This window comes from Magnolia sinica, chromosome 13, assembly GCF_029962835.1.
Source record: "Magnolia sinica isolate HGM2019 chromosome 13, MsV1, whole genome shotgun sequence".
In the NCBI taxonomy this organism is placed as follows: domain Eukaryota; kingdom Viridiplantae; phylum Streptophyta; class Magnoliopsida; order Magnoliales; family Magnoliaceae; genus Magnolia; species Magnolia sinica.
In genome coordinates, this window is record NC_080585.1 from 48,237,718 (window position 1) to 48,255,895 (window position 18,178).

Here is an 18,178-nt window from a genome sequence, read left to right on the forward strand (position 1 = left end):
CTAAAACACATGAGGTCCACCCTTCTGACCGCCTAGTGTATATATGCTCAATGACTGTATAAATCAGGCTAACTCCTTGGTTGATTGTTTGGCTGAAAGAGTAAAGTGTGAGTTCTTGTATTTTAGTGATGCCTTAATGGATAGTGCCTCCTTTTCTCTCAATCAATTTTCATTACTTATAAAAAAAGGTTTTGCAGATCATGACTTCAGGAATTAGGATAATACTCGTAATATTTTTTGAAAGGTAGAAAATAATTATGAATTGTTTTTAAATGTCATCCTTTGTGAATTAATCAATGTTTCCTGTAATTAATTTAATCATCTGTGTTTCTTTCTTTGTTCTGTCGAATTCAGGATACAATGTTCTTCTTTGATTGCTGTTGAATTCAGTATAACATGTTCTTTTATCCATTGTTCTGTTGAATTCAGGATACTATCTTCTTCTTTGATCAATCCGTCGAATTCAGGATACTACGTTCTTCTTGTTCTTCTTATTTTTCTGTCATGATCAGTCTTTTTCCCCCTTTCTTTTCCCTTTGACTCAAATTCCTTCACAGGATGATCATGGTGGGAGCTGTTAAGTGGGTTGATGAGGTCATCCCTGATGCTCCTTATGCAATCACTGAAGATTTCATGAACAAGCTATTCAGTGAGTATAACATTGACTACATCATTCATGGAGATGATCCTTGCCTTCTTCCTGATGGAACTGATGCTTATGCCCTTGCCAAGAAGGCTGGTCGCTATAAGCAAATAAAGCGGACGGAAGGAGTTTCAAGCACTGACATTGTTGGTACCAATTCTATCCTGTCTCACTGCGATATTTAACAAGTGATTTTGACCTTTTTTTTTTTTTTTTTTCCTTCTTCCTGTAGTTTGGCTGGATTTAGTCTAGGAATTTAACATATATCGTGAGGGCACTAGAATCAAGCTCAGAATTTTGACAACCGTAATATGTTTTAGATAACAATCTTGACATATTTCCAGAGAATACTTAATGCAGTCACAAACTATCATGTCTTTGGTTAGATTTCCCAAGTTCTTTGAAGTTTGTTGAAGCATGTTCCCTTTATGTTTTGGGGCAATACACTGAAAGACTCAATAGGAGGGGGCTGTCAGATTTTAACCCTTCTATACACCACAAGAGATGCACTCTTTCCACTTGGAGAATAGGATATCCGGCAACTGGTCAAGAAAGATCCAATTTACATAATTGTAGACCCTTTCCAGGTCTATTTTAAACCAAAAAAACTTAACACAGACTTTTGATACCCCTCACCAACTCATGGGCAACAAAAGACCATCTGCAATACACCTCTCCCCAACAAAGTTTGAGAAGGAGAGATCACTGAACTGATGGCACCACAGACTCTTGAAACCAATACTTTTGATGATTTTATAGAAGCTGCCAACCAGACTTCTAATACCCCCCTCCACCAACTTGTGGGCAATAAACAACCTTCTATGATTCACCTCTGCTCGACAAAGGCACATTGAGAAGGAGAGGTGATCAAACCGACATTTATAGAAGAAGGGAAAAAAACACTGAACTGATGCCACCACAAACTCACTCTCAGAGCTAAAACTTTCGCGATGATTTTATAAAAGCTGCCAACAAGGTTGATAGGGTGAAAGTCCTTGTTATCCTCCAGATCTATCCTCTTCAGGACAAGCTCTATGAATGACTCACCCATATTCCTGCTGATAATTGCCTTTTCAAAGAACTCATCAAATGCTTTCACAATCTCAACCTTCCAAGAAGTCCCAAAGAACTTGGCAGAAGTCCAGAGAGAAGCCGTTTTAACTAGGTTTTCAGTCCCCATTCATACTGGAAATTGCTGGAGGAAATTCCTCTTTGGAGAATCTGGATTCCAACTTCACCATCCAAGATGCAGGGACAAAAATAAATAAATTGGCGGCCTACACCTTTGGAAATGGCTGGTGGTAGAAGGAAATGATTGACTGTCTTACAATGTCTTTCTCCAGGAGAACCCCTTCGTGGGCTCTGATTTAGGCAATGTGGTTGGTTCTCCTGCAGGCATTATATACTTTGTGGAAATAGGTGGTGTTCTGTCCCCTTCCTGAATCCACTTCGCGTGGGACCACTGCCTTTAGTGCACCTCCTTCCTGATGATAGGTTCCACCCAGTGTTCGCAATATCGATACTATTGGCTGATATATCGGCCGATATTATTGTTATCGCTTGCCAGCGACACGAAACCCACACGAAATCCCTCGGAACTTCCACCTCAGCCGAGATCTCTCTTTCCTCCTAAACTTGTTGTCGGATAATGGACTTTGTTCCCGTGGTCTTTACAAAACAACCAGCTTTTGCAACAGCCCCTCTATTGAGCAGTTAATGTTCCGAAAAAACACCCTTATTCCACAGCTTTAGCCTTTGACCACAGAGACAATGTTGGGATGAGCCACATCCTTTCGAACTGGAAGACCCCTGTATTCCATTGCCGAAGAAAGACATACAAGCCTATGGTCAGAGACAGGTCGAAAAGATCTAGCCAATTGCGTGGGAAAGACTATTCCCGATGACCATTAGTCAGGAACCTGTTGTGTCTGCTTATCAACTGACTCGTAGCATGTTGAACTTTGCTCTTTTTCCCTCCTATTGATGAAGTTAGCAAAACCCTGCATGATAGTAGTTACCCACTACTCGCCTTTTTTCTCATGGGAGAACTAACCATGTTGGAACCCCACCAATGCATCGGGTTATCCCCCAGAGATTGTAACCCTGTCCAGTTCGGTACAAAACTCCAGGCTCGAACCTGAATCATTCGGACCATACACGACTGTCACACCAACTAGCACCCCTTGATAGTGATTTGAAAAAGAAGAACGACCCTCGACTGACTGAGTTTCGTCCGATCAGACTTCCTCCTGACCTCTCTCTGCTGAGCTTTTACTGTTCCATCTGAAGTTCAAATTCCCCCACAACCCTCTGATTTCAGCCTCCCTCCTTTGTTTGCTGTAGTAGGAGGACATTCACCATAATATCAGCTTGAACCATCTCTTTAATGGCCATCTTTTTTGAATCACTTACCAGACCAATTAACATTCTGTGGGACCACTATCATTTTGAAACTGCAGCAAGAGAGAATGCTTCCCTGACTTCACCCTAACCAACCTTTTTCTTGTCGTAGTTCACCAACAATAACTTCATGAGCACCCTTGCCCCTTTCTGTTTTCTCATGCTTCCCAAGAATCCCAACCCACCCAGAATGTCCCTAGACAACTTCTCTCTTCTATGCAGTAAAGATGACGAAAGTTCTTTACCTCTCCCTCTATGCTTAATCCAATAGTTTTAGCCACATTCTCTAGCTTCTTCTGCTCAGAAGGGGAGAATGGCTTGGGGGAGGATCCTTCCTGCTGCATAACCGCACCATCACCAAAACTTGTCAGGCCAACTGTGCCTCTACCTTGTTAACCCACTGGGACCATTTGAGAGGGGGAAAAATGGAGGACACAGTCGAAACAATCGGGCCAGTGTTCTCCATGCTGTAAAAGGCAGTGAGCTAAGCTGAAACTTCTGGTGCCTCTGCTGAATTGATGCTGAGAGTGCTCAAGCTATCACAAACTGTAACCAATAGGGGAGAAAACCCCAACAAGCCCACCTGAGGCAATTGCAATAAGCTAGCCTCTGACGAATACGACATCGGACATGACCTCCCAAAAGCCTCACAAACTTCTGCCTCTGCTGAATTGATGCAGAGTGTGCTCGTGCTATCACAAACTGTAACCAATTGGGGAGAAAACCCCAACAAGCCTACCCAAGGCAATTGCAATAAGGTAACCTCGGATGAAGACGACATCGGACATGATTCCCAGAAGCCTCATTTTGGATTTCTCTCCTGAATTCGTCAACGAACTTCAGCATATGTCATCCCTCTGTGATGATTTTCTTTGCACAAAACTCTTTAACTCCAATTTGACCTCCTTTGGATTACTTTCCTAATTTTCACCAGTTCTGGGTTCCTTTCTTGAAACAACCAATTTCTCAACCTTTATAACATTACCTGGAAATAAAGAAAGAAAAAGGAAATTAAAAATGTTTAATTATTTAGCTTTGGAAACTTGCTTGACTAACTTGACTTTCTTAACTAACCCGACTTTTGTCGGCAATGAATGTGGAAGCCTTTAAAAAGAAGGTGGCCTATAGTTGCACAAGGCACGAAGCGAAGTGGCAACAAATTCGGGTGCAGGGTTGGGGGATCGTCTCTTTCAAAATGTAAACAAGTATAAACAGGTAGGAAGTGGGAGCGGGGGAGCAGGAGCGAGATTCCAAAGTGGGGATTCAAATCGGGAGAGACACCTAGTTAGAAGGATCCTAGTGGCCCCATGAACGCTTAATAAACAATTTTCGTATGTTGCCTTTCCTTGAACTTGAGTCCTTCACAATTCACAGCATTGATGAACAACCTTGTTGGGAGACCATTTCTTTAACGTCTTTGTTTCGGCAATATGCCCAAATTACTTGGGATAATGCTTACGTGATGATGATGATGATGTTTTGGGCAATGAGCTCTAAGGATTCTTTCGTGTTTGATGTAGACCCACTTTCTTTATTAGATAAACTTGGTTTGGAAGGTTTCAGGCATTATCCTTTTGTGGCTTCTCATATCCATAGTGATATTTCATGGCTATTGATGGATCATCATGATGCAGGACAATTAACCACTTGCTCTAAAAGCTCGAACTGTTAGAGCGTGGCGAATTAATCCTTTTATCTCATAGCCTAGGCCTGAAATCCATGGGTTAGGTCTTCGGCCAAACCCTCCTCGTGGGCCCGAAATCCATGGGTTCCGCCCCCTCGTGGGCCCCAAATCCATGGGCTCCACCTCACACGAGCCATCCACCTCACACGGCCCCCAAATCCATGGGTTATGCGGGCCACCCACCCTGAGCGTGCCCATGCATCTCACAGGCCACCCCACTCGAGCCCGGTGTGAAAATGCCCTCGCATTAATCACCCCCGGTGAGGAGTCTCGAACACGAGACCTCCTGCTCTGATACCAATTTGATGTAGGACAATTAACCACTTGCTCTAAAAGCTCGAACTGTTAGAGCGTGGTGAATTAATCCCTTTATCTCATAGCTCAGGCCCCAAATCCATGGATTAAGTCCTCGGCCGAACCCTCCTCGTGGGCCCCAAATCCATGGGCTCCGCCTCACACGGGCCCCAAATCCATGGGTTGTGCGGGCCATCCACCCCGAGCGTGCCCCTGCATCCCACAGGCCACCCCACTCAAGCCCGGTGTGAAAATGCCCCCGCATTACATCAGTCTAGTAATTATTTTGTTTCTGTGTCTAAATTTGGCCATTTTAAGTAGAAAAAGGAATTTCAAGCTATTCCAAGCTATAACAAGATAGTCATTATTGATCAAATTTCAATAGTTGAAACTGCCGACTTTTTGTGGAGAATTTCGCATGTAGGTTGTGATTGTGTAAGCGTTTAAAAGGGAATTGGTCACATGAAGTCTTCCTGATCTACTTAGCCTTCTCTTTTCCCTGATTCCCTGATAATTCATGAGCTCCAAAGCTAGCCATCTTCTTTCATTTAACAAATAATGGAATTTATATTAAAGAAAAAAGGAGAACAAGGCAAGCTCAACAAGCCTTCTTTTGCAAATTTTTTCATTACAGTCAAAGTTTAAGCATGAATCACCAGAAAATTGAGAAAGCAAATTTTTTTTTTATATATATAAAATGCCTAATCTATCGCATGAATCTGTAAATGTATTCATTCTACATTTATTCCAGCAAGAAAGAATTAATATTGTTTTGTTTGGAGATTTTTCATTATAGTCACTATCCATACTCAAATCACCAGAAAATAAAAAATTTACAAAAACTAAATCTGTAAATCTATTCACCCTACATCTATTCCAGAAAGAAACAATCAGTGTCTCTGTGTGTGTGTGTGTGTGTGTGTGTGTGTGTGTGTATTGGAGATTTTTCATTATAGTCACTATGCATACACAAATCACCAGAAAATTTAAAAAAATTACTAAAACTGATTAAAATGCCTTATCTACTGCATGAATCTGTAAATGTATTCATCCTACATCCAATCCAGCAAGAAACAATCAAATATTGAACAAAATAAAAAAGTTTTTGGGGATTTTTCATAACAGTCATTGTTCATACCTAAATCACTAGAGAATAGAAAAAAGTAAAAAAAAAAAAAATACTAAAGTGATTAAAATGCCTAATCTACTGCCTAAATCTATAAATGTATTCATCCTACATCTTATTCCAATATGAAATTAAAAAATTGAATACTTACCTCTTTTTTTTTTTTAAAATTTCCCGCTCAAAATGGCCCACTGAACTTTGATTCAATTTCAAATCGCCTAAATCAAGTGTTAATCTGCCAAGAGTGTGCAAGAGTGGAAATTATCTTAGGAAAGCTCTAAGAACAACGAAATTGAAGAGAAATGGAGAAAAAGTGGAAAAGAAGGCATTTAAACTAGATTTATAAAACAAAAAGTAGCTATTAGCATATCAATAAAGCTCTTACCCTACCAAAAGAAAAGGATTATTAACAAGGTACTGCCATAATTCCAAACTTGTGCCATCTATCAAATGCAATGGTGGACTGATGGCACAGGGGAAAGAATGGCAGAAAACAAGTCTGTTGGGCCATGGCCCAGGTAGACTTTAACAAGCATCATAGAGTGGGAACTCAGGTGGGGAGGGTTCCATTGCTGGTGGAGTTATTGAAGGGAACTTTGGAAATGACGTTGGCCCTGAGGAAGGAAAGAAGCCTAGTGCGGATATGAGAGATCCAAAGAAAAAAGGAGTTGTCTGAACTTCCAACATTGTTCGTTACCAGATTCCCCGTGGGCTATCTCCCTATCAACTTCTCAAGGGTTTTCGGAAGGGCGGGTATTGTCATGGAGGTTGTTACACCTCGCGGTTGGAATACGGGAGCTTATCGGGGCTTTGCGTTTGTTTAGATGAGTGAGATGAAGGGGGTAGAGAAAGTAGTTGAGCTGCTTAATGGTGAAAGCTTTGAGGGGAAGAAAATGTGGGTACAAAGGGCTCGATTCGGGTTGGATATTGAAAATAGGGAAGAGGCGAGAGGGCTAGAGGTCAATAGGGAGCTGAAAAATGGGGTCTCAGCGAGTCAGGAGGGGGTGGGTTGTACTGTAGAAGGGGGTGCATCTAAGGGAATGGGTAGTGGGTGTACCGCATTTAGAGATGTCGTGGTAGGGGAGGGGAATCATGTAAAAGAGGGAAAAGGTGTAGGGGTAGAGGGAGCAAGGGAGGGGAGCGCGAAGTGATCAGCTTGTTTGAGTCAAATCAAAACTAATTGAGAAGGCGTGGAGCTCATTGTAGTGGTCTATCGTTGTTGTAACGAAAGATGGGGCTACCATTCTGTAGGTTAAGAGATGACTGGTTGAATCTTGTAACTTGGAAGATAAAGACTACTCGATCCATCCCATAAAAGAGGAGTTTGGATCTGTGTGCATCCGAGGGTGAATATGGACCAAGATCTTTTCCCTGGTGCTATGTCGAGGGGGACCAGTGGAGATTGAGAAGATGGTCAGAGCACTCTTTTTTTTTTTTTTTTCCTTTTTCCCCAGAAGAGAAGACTCTTGGTTCTTGATCTAGGGCATTGGTGAGGTCGTTTTTGGAACTTTGGTTTCGGGAGGTTTGTTGCAATTGACTCATGTATTAGAGAGGTCATTTTCGCTGAAGTGATGGAAAAGGGGGAGATGGGCAAGGGTATTGGTGAGTTCATTTTTGGAACTTCAGTTTTGGGAGGTGTTTGTTGCAATTGGCTCATGTATTGGTGAGGCCATTTTTATCAACGAAGTGACGAAAAAGGGGGAGATGGGCATATCATGAGTTTGTGTAAGGAAGAAGAGGATTGTGACAAATCTCACGATGGTTAAGATTGTGGTAGGGATGGATATGTTGGAGGTTAGGGTCGAAAGGGAGAAGAGAGCGGAGCCTTATGCCAGATGGGGGGGATATCTAGAGAAGACGGGAGCTTTAGAGTTCATCTGGTAGCCATTCTCACCATCTCAAGCTCAAGCATTTGCTTCTTTAGCTAGAGACCGGCGTCTTGGGGCTAACATGGGATCCGCTCAAGGACTTACTGGTTTGGGCAAAATATCTAATGCGTTCCTTGACCTAAGAGGAAGCAGAAGGAAGTTGGTGCTTATGCTCTGTACTCTAGTAGAGCACCTTGGCTTACCCGGTGACATGTCCTATTTATAGTGGTGGAGAGTGAGTAGGTAATGAAAGAGCAAATAGAGACATGACATGCAACAAAATGTATCTTGCGGGTGCTTCTTTTGCCATGTACACCTCTTCGAACCTCTCGTTGACACTAGGCTTGGGATCTGAACCTACTTCGTCCCTCCACAGATGGCAAGCTTGGAGCTACGATTAGGTGACGTGTCTTGAGGAGAATGATATGATAGGTAGTGCGAACAAATCATTGCATGACACGTGGCAGGACTTTGGATGTAATGTAGAAGGAGAGGTGTCTTTGAAGCTTGGAATGAGCCATTTGGGGGGGGGGGTGCGCGGACGTGTGGAGAACTCATATCAATCAACACACGTGGGAGCCCATTCCCTTGGTATTTGAAACAATAACCATTTGTTTCTTTTAATAGACAAGGCAATTATGTGATAGAAGACCAGTGGGCCGTCTTCGAGGTTCTAAACGAAGATACGGAAGTAAAGGCGCTGAAGGACGAGCATAACACGGGGGATTTGGACTTGGAGACTTGCTGGAAGAAGTATTGATTATTACGCCTCTTCGAGCCATTCAAATGTTAGACAAGAGATTCGAAAGCTAGGTAGAAACATTGGTGTCAGAGGGGAGCCATCATATCTCTCTAAGGTGAGGCGTGATAATAGAAGAACAATACTGGTGGTCCAAGGACGTGCTTGAGGGGGGGGGGGGGGGGTCTAATTGGGTTATCTTTTGGAGCTTGAGATGAGGATGTTATTCATTGGCTTCTGATTATGTAGAAAACTCAAGCTTTTGAAGGAAAAAGTTGAAGTTTGGGAACGTGATGTTCTTGTAGATCGAGAGGTAGAGTTTGATAAAATGGCTAAGGAAATCCATGATATGGACCTATTAGAGGTATGTACTTTGTCGGCCAAGGATAGAGATAAGAGGGTTGCGCTTTATTTGTGCTATGCTAACCGCTCTAAAGAGGAGGAAATTAAATGGCGTCAATGATCTAGGTCGCTGTGGCTTTAGGAGGGAGACAAACATCGCTATTTTCATAGTATAGCAAGTGGGCTAGATGCAACTGCATGTAGTTTGACTGTTGATGGAGAGAGGACTTCAGACAAGTGGAAGATATTCGATTCCATTGTTAACTATTACAATTTTCAACAACTTGCTCCCTAATGATCAATGGAATAGGCAACGGTTCAACAATCTTGCTTTCGATAAACTTCTAGGAGCGGAGGCTGCATCTCTTAAGAGCACTGTTTTCTATGGAAGAGGTCAAAGCAAAAATTGATTCATTTTGTGGTGACAAACCTCCTGGCCCTGATGGATATCTAATAACATTTGTCCATATCTTTTGGCATATTTTCAAAAAGGACGTCATGGATTTTGTTTTGGAATTCGTCGTGCATAGTAGGCTATTTGCTGACATTGAGGCTTCCTTTATAAGCCTCATTCCTAAGCTTGAAGGAGTCGAGCATCTAAAAGATTTTCGTTCTATAATCCTTATAGAGGGGTCTGTACACGATTCTGGTGAAAATTCTCGCTTTACAGCTTCAGGGAGTCCTTTCTAAGGATATTGCTGAGAACCAAAGGGGCTTTTGTTATGGGTAGGCGGAACCCCAACAGTGCCTTTATTGCCCACAAGTGCATTGACTCTAGATATAGAGCGAGGAGAAGTGGTTAGTGTGCAACTTGATTTGTAGAAAGCCCACGATCATGCCAATTGGGAGTTCTTAAATTATAAGTTGGATCAGGTGCGACAAAAAGTGGAGGGATGGATGTGATCTTTTGTGCAACTTCTTTATTATTATTATTATTATTATTATTGTATTTTTTAAAATTTTAATTCTGGTGAATGGCTTGCCTAAAGGCTTTTTTAGGGCTTCTAGGGGTCTTAGGCAAGGGGACCCTTGTTCCCCTTATATTTTTGTGGTTGTTGGTGAGGTGTTTGGCAAAATGCTTTCTAAAGGGGAGGAAAATGGCTCGGTTAGTAGCTTCAAAGTTTCTAAAGGCGGACTTCAAATTAGCCACCTCCAATATTCGGACGACACTCTTTTGTTCTGCGATGCAAATGCGACTTCTATGGACAACCTCTATAAAATCAGTCTATTTTGAAGCAGTGTCGAGGCTCAAGATTAATGTGGCCAAGAGTGAGATGTTGGGAGTTCCATGTTGTTGATGATGAGTTAGTTTCACTTGCGAATTTCATCGGGTGTAAGACGGGAGCGTTCCCTTCTACGTATCTGATCCTACCTCTGTGTATTAAAAAACTTGCTAAGCATCTAAGCGACAAGGTGATTAAAGGAATCGAAAGGAAATTAGTTACTTGGAAATGCCGATATCTCTCTTAGGGAGAGAGGTTGACTATACTTAAAGCGGCTTTTTCGAACGTGCCTATGCATTTCATGTCTTTATCCAAGTGCCCAAATTCGCTGTAGATAGGTTAAAAAAGATGAGAAGGGACCGGTCAAAAGTTTCACCTTCTTAGTTAGGGGAGGTTGTAAGCCAATTACTGAAGGGGGTGTGGAGATAAAAAATTTGGGCCTCCCTTGGGAATTGGCATTGGAAATATGAGACCGAACGTAAAGGTAATGGTGGCAACTGTTACACGTTACGGGGTCGTAACAGCCGTTATGGAAAAAATGACCCGTAATTGCTGTTAACGGCATGTTATGTCCCCTATAAAGGCCATAATAGCCCCATAATGGTCTATTACTGGACAGATGCAAGTTTTTCATACTTTTTAATCAACATTACGGGGCAGATATAGATTTTTCGGGTTTTTTTTTTCAATAAATAAATAAATAAAAAGAGAGACCGTAACGGTCGTTATGGGGCCGTAATAGCCGTTATGCCCTGTATTGTAAAGGTAACGGTGGTGGCCGTTACGGCCACTGTTATCGTTACGGAACACCTTGGCTCTAGGGAAATTGTTTTGTGAAATGATTTTCTCTTTACCACACTGCTACCATATGGAAAGCTATAGCATCAATAGAGTATTTGGTTCATAGAAGGATTGCTTTTGCTCTTGGGAATGGAAATTGCATCCACTTTTGGACGGATATTTGGTGTGACGATAGGGTGCTTCAAGACACCTTCCTAAGATTAACTTCTCTTGCTTTGGACCTATTCATTTTAGTCTCTTGGTGTTTCTCTATTTGCGGTGGATTTGTCGTTCGGTGCCCTCCTTGACTTGGGAATTTATCGGCCTCTTGGATTGTCTCAAGTTCATTGATCCCTCATCTTAGGAAGAGGACTTGATGATTTGGAAAGGGCACCCATCTTAGGAAGAGGTTTGTAAGCCAATTACCGAAGGGGGTGTGGAGATAAAAAATTTAGGCCTCCCTTGGGAATTGGCATTGGAAATATGAGACCGAATCGCGGGGGCGGGGGGTGCTGTAGGCATGGTGTGCCGTAAAGGCCATTACGTAAAGGTAATGGTGGCAACTGTTACATGTTACGGGGTCTTAATAGCCGTTATGGAAAAAATGACCTGTAATTGCCGTTAACGGCGTGTTATGTCCCCTATAAAGGCCATAATAGCCCCATAATGGTCTATTGCTGAACAGATACAAGTTTTTTATACTTTTTAATCAACAGTACGGGGCAGATATAGATTTTTCTGGTTTTTTTTTTATAAAATAAATAAATAAATAAAAAGAGAGACCGTAACGGCCGTTATGGGGCCGTAATAGCCGTTATGCCCTGTGTTGTAAAGGTAACGGTGGTGGCCGTTACGGCCACCGTTACCGTTACGGAACACCTTGGCTCTAGGGAAATTGTTTTGTGAAATGATTTTCCTTTTACCATGCTGCTACCATATGAAAAGCTATAACGTCAATAGAGTATTTGGTTCATAGAAGGATTGCTTTTGCTCTTGGGAATGGAAATCGCATCCACTTTTGGACAGATATTTGGTGTGGCGATAGGGTGCTTCAAGACACCTTCATAAGATTAGCTTCTCTTGCTCTGGACCTATTCATTTTAGTCTCTATTTGCGGTGGATTTGTCGTTCGGTGCCCACCTTTACTTGGGAATTTATCGGCCTCTTGGATTGTCTCGAGTACATTGATCCCTCATCTTAGTAAGAGGACTTGATGATTTGGAAAGGGCACCCATCTGGGAAATTCTCTGTCCGATATTTCTTTAAACTTGTCTCATTCAGATGGCAATTCTGGCCCTTCACATCTGTTTCATCATTAGTTTTATGGAGCCCTACCTCATGTTGCGTATTCGTTTGGTTGGTGGGAAAAAAACTAGCGTTGACTATTGATAATCTTCAGTGGAGATTTCTTTTTCTCCCCAATATTTGTCTGCTGTACATGGAGGATGCAAAGGCAATTGATTACTTATTTATCCATTGCTCTTTTGTTTAGAGAGTGTGGGGGTCTTTCCTTGCAGCGCTTCACATGGCTGGGGTTATGCTGGAGTTGGTAGAGGAGCTCCTTCTGGCATGGCATGGAGGTGGATTTGGGAAATTAGGAAAAGTTGTTTAGAGGCTTCTTCTTATTTTGGCTATTTTTTGGGCTATCTGAAAGGAGCGAAATGAGCGATGTTTCAGAAATGGAAGGTCCTTGGTGCATGGACTGATAGGTACAGTTAAAGGTTTGGGCTTCTCATGTAAATGCAGCTAAAGCTGCTTTTGTTGTGTTAGTGTAACTTTTAGAGCTGGGCATCGAGTCGAGTTGAACCGAGTTAGGGCTTACCCGACCCGACCTGGTTTTGATATAGATCTAACTTGAACTCGACCCGACTCGTTATTGAGTCCAGCATGCCCGACCCGATCCGAGTCTGGGTTTGGCTTGGACTAATCCAGACCGAGTCTAACCCGGTCACAATGACCGAGTTGGGTCAAGTCAACACCGAGTCGGGTCAAGTTGAATGCCTTTGTGGCGTGTAATCCGAGTAACCTTGTCCATAATAGTAACCCCCTCCACCTTCATCGCCAGAATCATCATTTGGCTTTCTTTTTATGGCTTAAATTGCTGGATAACTTTGAGTTGAGTCTGAGCTGGAGGTGTTTAAAAGATGGTTGTTTACCTCTTCTGAATCGGATGGTGGAGATGCCTTTCCATCGTCCTCATTCATATATTTAACAAGTTTTTTCGGCCTCTTTTTATGAGCTGATTTGTACATGATTCCCAATCGCATATATAATGTTGTGAGACTTTTAAGAAACTTTGATGATTTATCGCTTGACTTATGTCCCATACTCGTGCCTGCTTTGGCATCATGTTATCTCGAAAGGGGTTGATGTTGTCTGGTCCTGGATGCCAATTTCAAGCTTTATTTTATAGCTTCTTTATAATCTTGTTCTTCTTGTTCCCTTAATAGTCTGTCTTTTTCTTCTCAACTAACTGTGGGGGCAGTTCCTTTGCTTGACCATTCTTTAATTATAATAGGCCTACTTCTATATCTTCTGTGGTTGGTTGTATTGGCTGTAGGGGAATGGGTGCTGGAAGCCTTTGTATTTGAGTCGAGAATGGCTCGAAATACATCCCATACTTTTAGAGGAGCTTTGCTACTTGGGGCAATGTCTCCTCACCGACAAGTCAAATGTAATTTTAACCGATTCGTTTTGTTAACAATTTGTTTTGCACACAACTTGCATTGCAACTTTATCTTTCTGTCCTGGGAGTAGGCTTGGGCTCCATAATTCCAAATATCTGCAAATGGATTATCTTCCGACGACATATCTATAAGTGTGAATTTTGAAAGAAAGAATATTTGGTTAGGTTGAGGCAACATAAATAATTAAGGAATGAAGATAAATATGAGATTTAAGCAACATTAATTCATTTAAAAGCATAAACGAAAAGTTGAAAAATATAAAAAAGAAACATTAAAATACATAAGATGATAAGTGATAAACATAAAAAATATCTATCTACCCATCAAATGTTACAATTCAAGTCCACAAATAATAACTGTCAAATTGTTGTAAGCAAATGCAATGAAAATAGAAGGCAGTCTCATTTTGCTTCATGCAATTGTTGCAAGTACTGTCTCATCTTGCTTCTCACTATCCTCTTCTTCGAACTACTCATCAACATAGTTCCCTTTTTCCCAGATCGGACGTAGTGAATCCTGTGTACAAATGAGCGCTTCAATTGATTCCGGTGTAACTGAGCTTCGATACTTGTTCACGACCCTACTCTCTATGGTAAAAGCAGATTCTGACGCCACAGGTGAAATTGGAATTGATAATATGTCTTGTGCTATCAACGAGAGCGCAAGGTACTGTGATTCATGAGCTTTCGACTTCCTCCAGTCTAAAACATCAAATTTTTCGCTTTTGTACTTTACAAGTGACTCCTTAAGATAATGGTCAATTTCTGTTTGAGTTGTTTGTGTTTGGGTCTCAACTTGTGCCATGGAAGACATGAAATCGTCGATCATGTTTCGTTGTGCAACAACAATAGAACTAGAACCCACTTGAGGAGTCTGACGTATGGTATTGTCTTTTATAGCCCCCAAAGTTTCTTTATAGAAATTGTACAAATCTTCAACAACATAACGAATCTTATCAACCTCAATAACACTCTTTTCACCATACAACTTTTTAAAAATGAATATAACCATGAACATCTTGTATCGAGGATTAAGAACGACTGCAACAACCATTACCACACTACACTTAAACCAATACTTATCAAACTTTAACTGCATACCCATAGTCATTAATTGTAGAAAGTCTGGTCCACTACAACTTTTGTATAAAACATCTTTTACTTGCCAAAGTTCTGGCAGAAATATAATTATTGTTGGATATTTGCTTCCTCAAAAGATCTTTGTTGTGTTGTAAAAAACTGAAAGGAACTTGTGAACTTCTTCAACTCTTGTCTAATCATCATCAGAAGGAAACCACTGATACACACTATCACGCTCTACATAGTGAGAGAAGAATGCATCTTTGAAAGCTATCACTGAATCCAATATTTCATAAGTTGAATTCCAACGTGTCATGACATTCAGCTTCATCGTTCTCTTAGATGAAAAATTTAGCCGTTTCGCTATCTCATTTCATATATTTAATCGTGAAGGTGCCTCCCGTATGTACTTCACACTCTCTTATGTTCTCGATCGTTGGCTTAATTGTTTTAAGCCCATCTTGTATAATTAAGTTTAAGATGTGGGCACAGCACCTAACATGAAATAGGTGTTTCTTCAGAGTTGTGGTCGACTCATCTACTTGTTTTGCATATTGAGCTTTGCAGTACTTGCATTGTATCTTCATTGTGTCGTTCTTTAGGGTTACTTCTTCAAAATCTTCCCACATTATCGTTCTTTTTTTTTTTTTTTTTTTTTTTACAAAACTCCGTGACTGTGAGGTACTAATCTCAATGGGCGTTCTTCATCTTGTTGATCCAATCCTTCATCCAAGATCATCGACGAAGTGATTGACAAGCCTTAAAAGTTTATACTAAACCCTAATTGAAAGATACTAATTGAAAGATACTAAATTAGATCAGCATTATAAAGCCTTAAAAGTTTATACTAAACCCTAAGGGCGTGTTTGGGCAGTGGGATTAGAAGGGATTAGGTGGGATGGGATTCATCTGATCCTGTGCCAATTCCACTCCATGTTTGGGAAGAATGGAAAAGCTTGGAATTAGATTAGATGGAGTTGCATTGGGTCCCGTGCCAATTTCACTCAATGTTAGCAATTTGTGTAGATCCCACCATGATGTGTGGGCTATATCCACACCGTCCACCCATTTTTCGAGATTATTTTAGAGCGTGGGCCAAAAAATCAGGTAAATCTAAAGCTTAAGTGGACCCCACCATAGAAAGCAACGGGGATTGAATACTTACCGTTGACAACTTCTTTGGGGCCACATAAGTTTTGGATCTACCTCATTTTTAGGCCCATGCCATAAAATGAGGTTAGAAAACAAATGAACGGTTCAGATATAGCACGTGTTATTCTCAGTAATTTCAAATGATGGTGGGTATATCCATTCAATGTACCACCGTATTACCAACAAAGCATGGCATTATCTTATCCCATGGCAACAGGGGACAATCCCTGCCATGGGTAATAATTATGTTTTTTGAATCCCATCTCACCTAATCCCTTCTAATCTTACCGCCCAAACACGCCCTAAATTAGTCACCCAGCAAATGTTGGATAGTGTAATACTTTTATATTACCATTTAAACGCTCACGCCAAAATTCCGGCAGCATCTCCCCATATCTCTCTAGATAAGTTGATCATTCATTTCATTCCCATGCCAAATATCTAAGCAATGTGAAGATATTTGACATGAGAAATAAAAGGAAGATACATATAGAGAGATAAGGAGATGGAGTAAATAGGTTATCTGAAAGCATAATATCTATCTAACATTGAACTTTCCAAAATGGGATAATTTGAGCGATTTTTATGCCACCAAAAACACACTATATCTATGTTTGGTCATATAAATCATCAAATGGGCAATTAATTGTCTAATTCACAAAAATAAACCACATTAGGCTAACTGTCTAATGCACAATAATAAGCTAAGAAATAAGCAATGTAATCCATAATTCACAAAAATAAACCACTAATTGTTTAATTTAAAAAAATAACACACATTAGCCATTTAGGATTTAGGTTTAGGTTTTAGGGATTAGGTTTAGATTTTAGCGTTTATGGTTTATGGTTAGGGTTTAGGGATAGGTTTCTGTTTAGGGTTTAGGGAATAGGTTTAGGTTTAGGTTTAAGGTTTGGGATTAGGGTTTAGAAATGACTTAGCCTGGATGCACCACAGCCAACCCGAACACACCACAACCAACTCGGCCTCACACCATAGCTAGCCCGACGACTCTCGAGCCAAGCCCGGACGCACCCGATTATAATTTCACAACCACCCCCCCCCTTCAAAATAATAATAATAATAAAAAAAAAAAAACGAAACTATAGAAATTAAAATTACCTTGATTAGGCAGAGCCGGGTTGGTGCGGATCGTCCGGACGAGCTGTTGCGGCGCTGCCGGAGTCGAGACAAGTGACTGTCAGGCTTGAGAGATGAGGGGGAGGAGAGAGGAGGGTGGCTGGTGGTGGTGGGTGTCGGGCTTGGTAGAGGAGGGAGGGAGAGAGATCGGGTCGAGTGTGGCAGGTAGGGTTTAGATAATAGGTTTTACACACACACACACACTACTCGAACCTGAGTTGAGTCGCCTTTTGGATCGAGTCGAGTCTGAATGAGTCAGGTTTCGGGTCGAGTCGAGTTACTGGGTAACTCGGACTCGACTCGGTTTGAGTTCGGATTGGGCGAAGTCTACTTGGTTCAGGTCTGAACGAGTTGGACGAGTTGAGTTGTCCCGTGCCCAACTCTAGTATCTTTGTATTCTTTTACCACTTTTCAGCAGGTGCTTTAATAAATTTCAGTTTTCTGTAATTTAAAAAAAAAAAAAAAAGCAGCTTATGATTGTTGGGCCGTTAATTAGCAATTTTTTAAAGGGTGCCCATTATGCCCCCATACTACGTAACAGGCACCGCCAAAACTATTATGTAACGGCCATTACATAACAAATGACGCACCTTGGTGGTAGGCACTTCTATTTTCACATCTTTTCGCAGAAATCTGCTGGTAATTAATTTTGACATCACTTTGTAATTCACAATTTGAAGAGGATGGCATACTTATTGGTTTGTTATTATTTACTAAAACCATCCCCTATAATCTAAACAATTTCTCACAAAACACATCTTGATAAATGCTTATGCGCTGCTGCTAGGCGACAAATTATAACATTTTGCGGGAACAGGTCGTATGCTTCTTTGTGTGAGAGAGAGATCAAGCAGCGATAGTCACAGTCATTCTTCTTTACAAAGGCAATTTAGCCATGGCCACAGCAACAAATTTGAAGATGGTGGATCCGGAAGCGGAACTCGAGTATCTCATTTTCTTCCAACATCTCGGCGGATTGTGCAATTCTCAAATGGCAAGGTACTTCGCTATCTGAATGAGAGC

The 18,178-nt window shown here is 41.2% G+C and overlaps 1 protein-coding gene across 2 annotated transcripts in view; it reads left to right on the plus strand.

Moving 5' to 3' along the window:
* Positions 1–18,178, plus strand: part of LOC131223738 (ethanolamine-phosphate cytidylyltransferase) — a 99,862-nt gene that overhangs the window by 17,533 nt on the left and 64,151 nt on the right. For both annotated transcript variants that reach the window (XM_058219234.1, XM_058219235.1), the window contains exons 2-3: positions 558–793; positions 17,973–18,154. In XM_058219234.1, coding sequence (XP_058075217.1) covers positions 558–793; positions 17,973–18,154 — 418 coding nt within the window. The remainder of the gene's footprint in view (positions 1–557; positions 794–17,972; positions 18,155–18,178) is intronic.